General features: G+C 46.4%; 1 protein-coding gene across 2 annotated transcripts in view; it reads right to left on the bottom strand.

Moving 5' to 3' along the window:
- Positions 1 to 777: 777 nt before the first annotated feature.
- SPOP (speckle type BTB/POZ protein) overlaps positions 778 to 9,145 on the bottom strand; it is a 59,238-nt gene continuing 50,870 nt past the window's right edge. For both annotated transcript variants that reach the window (XM_056863263.1, XM_056863262.1), the window contains exons 7-10: positions 7,066 to 7,121; positions 5,406 to 5,528; positions 1,795 to 1,937; positions 778 to 977 (exon numbers count right to left, since the gene is read on the bottom strand). In XM_056863263.1, the coding sequence (XP_056719241.1) occupies positions 833 to 977; positions 1,795 to 1,937; positions 5,406 to 5,528; positions 7,066 to 7,121 (467 nt within the window). In that variant the 3' untranslated portion in view covers positions 778 to 832. The remainder of the gene's footprint in view (positions 978 to 1,794; positions 1,938 to 5,405; positions 5,529 to 7,065; positions 7,122 to 9,145) is intronic.

Below are 9,145 nucleotides of genomic sequence, written 5' to 3'. Positions count from 1 at the left end.
TCATGGCTGCCTCCATCCCCTCTGCGTCTTCCAGGCAGAAAGGCCTCCCGCAGTCCCCCTCTTCACCACTAAAAAGTAGCCTTTTTTTGAGAGAGATAAATTTTATCTCCCCCCCTCCCACAATTCGTGGATACAAGTGCTACTGGGAGAGACCAGTCACTTTGCGGCCGCGTGGCAAACACAGGAATTCCGGCACAGTGGGAAAGTCTCTCTTCCTCGGAAGTCTCTCGACCGAAAATTCCCAGGGCGCTCCCCGTTTGTGGTCTTCATTCCACAAGGCATCTGACCGCCACCCTTCTCTCGCATAATCGTTTCCAAAACAAAGAGGGTCCCTCTTTGCTCCGAGCAGTTCCGTCGCTGTCAAATGCAGAGGCGTCTTGTTGTCTTGATTTGTGTCTATTTTTTCCCCCCCGTAAAATTCTACATCATCATTTGGACCTGTTGTCTCGGGGCAGCCCCTGGCCAACCCCCTCGAGTTCTTTACTCGGCCAAGTCAAAGGGAAACACACAGACAATGCAGCAACAGGGATATAGTAGGTTGAACAGCCCCCTTTTACCCAAAGTCCACCCCTCCCGCATTTGCCCCCAAGTTTACTCGGTGCTGTTTTTCCCCCCTTCTTTTCGTTTAAAAGTCTGCATGTCCCAAAGCAGTCTGTTTATCCCCCGCCCGCCCCCCCTCCCCACAACAGAGTAAAAAGCTCCACAGGTTGCGTCATCTACCTGGTTGCCAAGGTTGGAGAAGCAACGGTTTCTGTCGCTATTTCCGTTTGTTTTTTAAAAAAATAAACCACAAACACACACGCGCGGGGTTGTGCGATGGGAGGTCCGAGCCTTAGGACTGCTTCAGCCGCTTGCGTGGTGGTCCCAGAAAGGGACACTGCGCAGAGGCCAGCGAACGATACGCCTCCGCCACCAGGTGAGGGTGAGACACGACCATGGACTTCCAGCCCGACGTCTCCATGACATCTGAAGCGTGGCTGAAGAATAACAACAAGAAACCCAAGATTAGCAACCTGGATGACAGGAAGAAGTTCAGCACCCCGAAGGAAGACATCAGCAGACTGCCTGCTACACCCCTGCATCGACTTCCACAATGCAACCCGCATTGAGCCTCAGTGAGAAAGGCGGACTATAAACAGTATGTCAATAAAATAAATACATTACGCAAACTGCTCCGTACTCCCTGCAATTCAATTTAATAAGAGATAGCCACATGTCTTCGGTGTGAAGGCAAAAGAGGGGAACAGCAACAGAAGTGAAGAAGAAGAGATGGTTTTTACATGCCGATTTTCTCTACCTTTTAAGGAGAATCAAACCAGCTTACAATCTCCTTCCCTTCCTCTCCCCGCAACAGACACTGCGTGAGGTAGGTGGGGCTCAGAGAGTTCAGAGGGAACTGTGACTACCCCCAGGTCACCCAGCTAGCTTCAGGTGGAGGAGTAGGGAATCAAACCCGGTTCTCCAGATTAGAGTCCACCACTCTTAACCACTACACCACGCTGATGCCCAAGCGTGAGTAGAGAAGGATTTTGGATAGACACAACCACTGCTCAAAAGGGGAACGGCTACATTTCCATTTACTTCTTTCTATCCTGCTTTTCTCCCCAATGAGGATGCACAGAAAAGGGAGGGCGGCAGCTTCTTGGCAGCCAACTTCTGCTAGTGAAATAAGACCCTGGCCACAACCTAGTAGAAGTGAGATGCAATGGGGGGAGGGAGAGACTTGGCTCCTGATTTGCGCCTTTCCAGATTTTTTTTCCCCTCCCGGGGGTCAAAGGGGAAAACTTTACTTACTAGTTGATGAAGTCGACTGCCTGAGTTTTTAGCTGGTCAGCACTGTGTAGATCAGCCAGGATAAGGATCTCAGCCGCATTTTCCACAGACAGGTTGCTACACAGAGCATCCTCGCACATCACCTTCAAACGCTCCAGCGCATACTGCAAAAACACACAAAGAGACGCGAGGCTGATGAGAGTGAATGGGAGGGGGAAGGACGACGAACAGGCCGGGGTACCGAGGTTGGCTCTCTTGCAGCCAAGTGGTTGACATATCGTCATTTTGGATCTCACGCCTTTTTACAACTGTACCCTCTCGCCCACCCTTTATCTAATAGGCTGCTGTGAAGATAGAATCCCTAGTTTATTGTCCAAGCTGTTAAATAAAAAACCCCACTGTAATCAGAAGACAACAGCAAGGTAATAGATGCACAGTAAAAATTCATTTCCAGTTGCACAGTACAAATGGTTGAAGGACAAAATTCAAGAGCCCTACATAAAAGCAATCTTGGGGACGGGGAGCAGGATGTATATTCTGGCCCTACGTTAGAATTCCACACACAAGTGTTGAATATTCTGATAAACAATTACAAAAAGCCTCCCAGTCCTTCTGGCTTGGAGGGGGAAAAGATCTGAAAACGTCTCCATGTTCTTCCTCTGTCACTCTTTTATTTTTCAACTAAAAGCATTAAAAAAACAGTGCCAAGCCTGAATAACAGGAGCAGAACTATGCAAAAATTAACCTAACAAGCAAGTTGCTAATCCTCATAAACCACACATCTAATAGACAAATATATGTCCACTCTCAGTGCAGGTCAAAACGTCCACAAGGGCAGGGAAGGTCCCCACAGGGTTTTGGTGAGGATTTCTGCAAACCCAGGGGAAATTCCAGGTCTGTAGAAAAACAAACCAAAGTTAAAGGCAAGAGGACCGGCAAAAAGAGAATGACCGGGGTCCAGTGGGGTAAAAAAGGAAGAATGATTAGGAAGGCAAATGACAGGTGAAATGTGCAAGAGGGAGCACGGGAAGGAAGAGGAGAACTCTGGGGAAAGGAAAGGCTGTGGCTGTGTGGCAGAGCATCCACTTGGCACATAGAGGGTCCCAGATTCAATCTCCAGCATCTCCAGTGAAAGGGACCAGGTAGTACGTGATGGAAGAGACCTCTGCCTGAGACCCTAGAGCAGTGGTTCCCAAAGTGGGCAGTACCACCCCCTGGGGGGCGGAGGGATTACCTAGGGGGGCACTATGGAGGCAAGGGGGCAGCAGGGGGGCACTAGAGGTGGTCCCCTTCATCTGTGTTTTTCACTAATTTACAATAGATCAAGCTATGGCACCATGCTGGAAAATTGGTGGAAACTATCAGAATTCCCCCCCCCCAGACTTTGAAGAGCTGGTACCACTGGATCAAGTTAATCGGTTTTGTTGAATAAATTTCAACTAAAAAGTTTTAATTTGATTTTGAATAGACGTCCAATTAATTGTCACTGTTTTGAAATTTTATTGTAATTATTTTCTTTAACAAGTCATACAAACTAGATGACCCTGGTGGCCCCTTCCAACTCTATAATTCTATGATTCTACAAACCCCTGTTTTGAATAATGCTTTTTATAAGATAAGGTAGGGGGCGCTGGGGTTGAGTTGAACCAAGGAGTTGAGTGGAACCAAGGAGGCGGTGGCCTGAAAGGTTTGGGAACCACTGCCCTGGAGCACTGCTGCCAGTCAGAGAAGGCAATGCTGACCTCGATGGACCAAGGGTCTGATTCAGCATAAGGCAGCTTCACGAGGAATCGCGTGGGGTGATGACGTGACTATGTTTTGCAGCTGCCTACCCCCACTCGTTTATTCTTCTCACAGACCCTTGGGAGGGTTGGGCAAAGACAGCACAGAAGACCCATAGATGCAGCAGGACCAAAAAGATCTTCTGGTCTCTCAGGGACAGCACCCTCTTCCCCCATCCTCCTCAACAGCACTGTAGAAGAAAAAAAGGCCAGCCCTCTAACCGCATCCTTTGCCCAACAGCCCGGTGGCAGATCTCCAGGGTTCAGGGCTTGTGCTGTGTTTTGTTTATAGTATAATCGCGTATTTCCCCCAAGAGACTGCAGGAAGACAGAACAAGCTGTTCTAAGGCCTCCTGGGCAAATATTAAGAGGTTTGATGTGCCACCATAAAAGGTTTCGCTTTCTGTTTTTAAAAAGACACCCGGGGATGTTTAGGGAGGAAAGAGCTATATTAAAAGCCACAAAGCCCAAACATTGAAAGCCTCCTTCAGCCTTGCTGTCCCACCAACAGCTGGGCATCGGAGAGGAATTCATGCTTCGCCTCCCACTATAAACCGGCAAAGAGGTTCTCACTGGCTTTTGCTGTACAAAGGGACAGACCCACTTGGCATCGAGCGAACGGCTGGCAGACAGAAAGAGATACTGCGTTAGAGGAAGGTGCAGAGGGGGAGATGCATTACCGCTTGCATGATGACAAATTCTTTCTAGCTAATACAGAAAATCTTTTGGTGCGGTGGTCCACCAGGAATTCACTGTCACTTTACATCCTTGTGGAAGACTTTTTAAAACTGGTAATCCGGCTGTTACCTTTGGTCAGGGCTGGAAATATTATTTTTTCTAGCTCCTAGGAGTCAATTGTCTTTTTGTCTACCCTGTTCAGCCCTGCTTTATTTGCCCAAGCTTCTGGCTCCAAGCAACCCAAAAGAAAAGCTCTGAATCCAGAGATGTGCTCAGAAACCAAACACAAAGGAAGAAGACAAAGAATAATTGTTTTTTATACCCTGATTTTCTCTGCCTTTAAGGAGCCTCAAACCGGCTTAATTGCCTTTTTCCTCTCCCCGCAACAGGCACCTTGTGACGTAAGTGGGGCTGAGAGAGTGCTGAGAGAACCATGACTGGCTCAAGGTCACCCAGCTGGCTTCATGTAGAGGAGTGGGGAATCAAACCTGGTTCTCCAGATTAGAGTCCACCTCTCTTAACCACTACACCAAAGTGATAGACCTGCAAAGAACTGACACCCCACCCATGCTTATCCTTGGCCCATCCTGCAGTCACCTGAGAGGAAGATCATCCAGGGGAGGGGCTGAGGTCACCCCCTAGGCTTTTCAGTAAGGGAGCCTCTTACCTCAGAAGAGAAGGGTAACATTATGCTTGTAAGGCAGTGTTGGTTCGAAGGATGGGTGTGTGTGTGTCATGTGCTGCTTCCAAGAACCAAACAGCCACCTCTTTCAGAAATGGGGTCTCCTCAGAATTCTCAGAGCCTCCAGCTGAGGAAGCAGTATGCAATTCTTGCAGACCTTGCAATTCTTGCAAACTGTTTTTCCCTGGGATGGGGTGGACGCTTCCTTTCCAAGCTCCTTGGCTGCGAAAGTGAAGTCCTCTAGCAGCTTGGTTTGGGAGGAAGTTGTTCGAAAAGCCTCTTGAGAACAAGGAATGAACCTGACAAATGCCACCAATGGTTGAAAAGTATCTGTGAAGGTGCAAACCAAAGCGTAGCTATCTTGCATGATATGCAAAAATGTAGATCACCATCTGTCCTCTGAAAGTTTCTAGGCTGGTTCAGTCTCAAGTCCTTTTAAAATAGAAGGAAATTAAAAACCCACCGGCTGATCCGCCAAGCAGCCCACTTACCTTGTCAGCAGCTGCAAGTAAATCGTCCGCCATTTTGTCAAGGTTGGGTGCCTTCCCCGTATAAATGAAGCACATCATTTCTTTAAAAACTTCCGGCTCCACATCATTGATTTCGACTCGATTCTACACCAGAAAGGGGTGGGGGAAGATATGATTATCCATCTGATGGTCAAACATACCAACTAGGGTTGCCAACCTCCAGATGGCAGCTGGAGATCGCCCGCTGTTACAACCGATCTCCAGGCAATAGAAACCAGTTTCCCAGGAGAAAATGGCTACTTTGGCAATTGGACTCTAATGCATTGAAGTCCCTCCCCTCTCCAAACCCCACCCTCTTCAGACTCCACTCCCAAAATCTCCAGGTATTTCCCAAACTGGAGCTGGCAACCCTAGACCCAACTGCCCCTCTCTGGCCCTAGAGAATTCTTTTTTTTGGGGGGGGGGGGTCAAATAGTAAAGAATGTGCAGAAGGCACAGAACAGTTTCAGCTTTGCTGGCCCTTCCCAGCTACAAGGGAGGCATTGAATCTTCTCTCTTTAAACTTGCTTTTATGCCATCTCAGAGAATGACCGAAGAAACTGGCACTTACCATTACACGATCATCCTCTTAAATAGCACAACTGCGAAATGCCGGCACAGCAGCAGTCTCTTTTAACTCCCTCTAGAGTGCATTCCCAATTAATCGCCAGCTATTCTCACGTGCAGGTTCCTGCCTAGTCATTGCCCTGGGGCAGGTTAGAATATACCTCTATGGGATCAAACCTGAGCAGGTCTACTCAGAAGCAAGTCCCATTTTATTCAGTGGGGCCTTACTCCCAAGGAAGTGTTCTTAGGATTGCGGCCTAGATTTCTCTCTCACTTGCACACTGAGCCTGCATCCGTTGGACCAAAGACACCAACTAAGGAAGAATTACAGCTAAACAAAGTTTTGAATCGCAAGAAAGATATCCTGCGCTCGACGCTTCTTTATTCAACGAGTAATTAAACTGTGAAATTCACTGTCATGGCGATGGCTACAAGCACAGATGGCTTTAAAGGAAGACTAAACAGAATCGTGGAGGAAAGGTCCATCGGTGGCTACTAGCCAAGATGACTAAATGGAACCTTCATACTCAGAAGCCATAATCCTCTCAATCCAGGTACTAGGCGGCAACAAGGGAACACCTTGGACTCTACGCCCTCTATTCTCGTTTTCCAGGGCAATTGTTTGGTCTCTGTGTGAACAGGACTCTGGGCTAGGTGAGCATTTGGTCTGACCCAACAGGGTTCCTCTTATGTTCTTAGCTCTGGTTTCATGAAACGCAAAAAAGGAAAGCTACAATGCCCCATTGCAGCAGTATTATGTTCTCAAGGACTGTGTCATCTCCCCAGCCATTCCTCCGGTCAAGACCTAACTGTTTGAGCTGCAGTCTTCCTTTTTGCGTTCCCAGAGAAAGCCGCTTTATCAGCCTGGATACACGACAAAAATGTATTCTATTTCTGCTCCTGCCCAAGGAAGATCTTTGTGGGTGGAGGTCAGAAACGTTCAAGACTTTCAGAGTCATCTGCTGGCTCAAACGAAAACCATTTCAACTTCCTTAAGCACCTCGCAGTTCGGTGGATTGATACCCGGCTACTACTCATGAGCAGAAAGCCACTTTTTAAAAAAATGCCCGCTTACCTTTTTACTTTCCTCCATCTCGTGTTCAAACATAGCACTGAAAACTGGCGAACGTGCTGTGGCCGGGATGGAGGGATTGGGAAGGAGGGGTTGGGGAGGAAAAACAAAACATACAAACGCAATTAAAAAATGAAATGGTAATCCCCCATCCTCACCAGAGAAGGATCTGAGGCGTACAAACTGTACCTGCAAATATAACATGTCCTCCACTGTAAAAAGGGGCAAGCCAAAACTAAGCAATACAGGTTGAGTATCCCTTATCCAGACTGCTTGGGACCATTCAATTCAATAACCTTTAATAGGCATAGTACAAAAGACAACTCATACAGATTCTCACGATCGAAAACAGATCACACAAATCCCTGGTGAACAAACCAGGGCCCCTACAGAGTATACAATACAATTAAGTATAAAATATATAAAATGTACCATATTTTGGAATTAAACAAAAGGTTAAAATAAAGGATTAAAATAATCTAACCATCCAGCCAGACTGTGATATAATAAACAATGATAATCATGATCATTGACCAGTCTCTAGATAAACCACATCACAGCAGCAACTTGAAATATTAGGCAGACTTCAGAGATCCCCGTCTCAGTAACATTACCAAAAGTTTTCAACTGAGGCAGTTGTTTCAGGCTTGACATCGGACAGTAGAGCAGTTAACATTCGGCTTTTATTATTGACTAAATCAGTATCAAGCAGATCTAATAGACAGTAATTACAAAGGCCCTCACCCAGACGACATTCCAACATAACATGCATAAGCGAGTCTGGAGATCCTGAACCACAGGGGCAGAGTCTCTCCTGATACGGAATGTGACTGAATCTACCTAGTAAGACCTTCAATGGAATGGCATTCATACGAGCTAAGAAAAAGGCTCTTCTTTGATCTGGGTCAGCTAAATTATGCTGCTTGGGACAAGAAGCGGTCCGTATTTCGGATCTTTCCGTCTTCTGGAATTTTTGCATATACATAATGAGATATCTTGGGGATGGGACCCAAGTCTAAACACAAAATTCATTTAGTTTTATATATACTTTATACATATTTAATTTTAAACAATATTTTTAATAAGTTTGTGTACATTGAACCATCAATGGCACCACTGAGGGCCTGTGGGTAATGCCTGCATGCCGGCTCAAAAGGTCTGGTTCAGTCCGGATATCAGAAATCCGGATAAGGGATACTCAACTGTAGGAATGTTCAGGACAGAAAGCCAACAGACAATGTGTGTAAGGACATACACACATAGCAACCCAGTCAAAAACAAGTTTTTTTAATAAGTGTCATGGCTTCCGTATTCTGTTACCACTGTGCGAGCTCTCAACTAGTGACCCTCAGCTCCATTCCCTTCCACTACAGATCTGAAGGGTTATCTACTAGGAACCCAAGACAGATAACCCTGTAATCAAGATCACCATGCAGGGGTGCGTGGCCTTCAAGCTACACAAAAAGTAAAAAAAGACTACGCCAAGAAAGGCTGACTCCTGCTAAAAATATACATTATGTGAGCAAACAGTGAGCAAATTTTACACTCTCGCACAATTTACTCTGGCTTTGCTAATCCTAGGAAACTGTGACATCTGCGAACACTGCCCCCTCCCCCCCAAAAAAACCACAACCAGAAATCTTAGCTGGCCTCTTCCCCGGCTTCTTTCATCCAGTGTTGACTGCATTTCTTCAAGTATATCCACAGCCATTAGAGCTGGAAACTTGCCATTAAAAAAAGAAAAAGCTACATTTCACAGAAAGCTGAATCTGGTAGCCGACACTTCTACACAACCCCGCAGCACACAGTGTGCATATCAGTGTCTTAGAAATCCGCTGAGGAAGCAGATTTTAAATTAAATTATTGTCGAAGGCTTTTAAATTATTTGAATTTTTTTTTTGTATACCCTTCACTATCTGTGCAATGTTTCCTGAGGCACAACTCTGCCGTGCCTCTTCCACACGCACACCCCGGCAGCCTTTTGCAAAAATGCACCCGGAGTCCCATTCTGAAGGAGGAAGAAGAAGAGTTGGTTTTTATATGCCAACTTTCTCTACCACTTAAGGAAGAATCAAACCGGCTT

Source organism: Euleptes europaea, chromosome 18 (genome assembly GCF_029931775.1).
Source record: "Euleptes europaea isolate rEulEur1 chromosome 18, rEulEur1.hap1, whole genome shotgun sequence".
Classification (NCBI taxonomy): domain Eukaryota; kingdom Metazoa; phylum Chordata; class Lepidosauria; order Squamata; family Sphaerodactylidae; genus Euleptes; species Euleptes europaea.
Note: the sequence above shows the minus strand (reverse complement) of the source record. Positions and strands in the feature narration are given on the sequence as shown.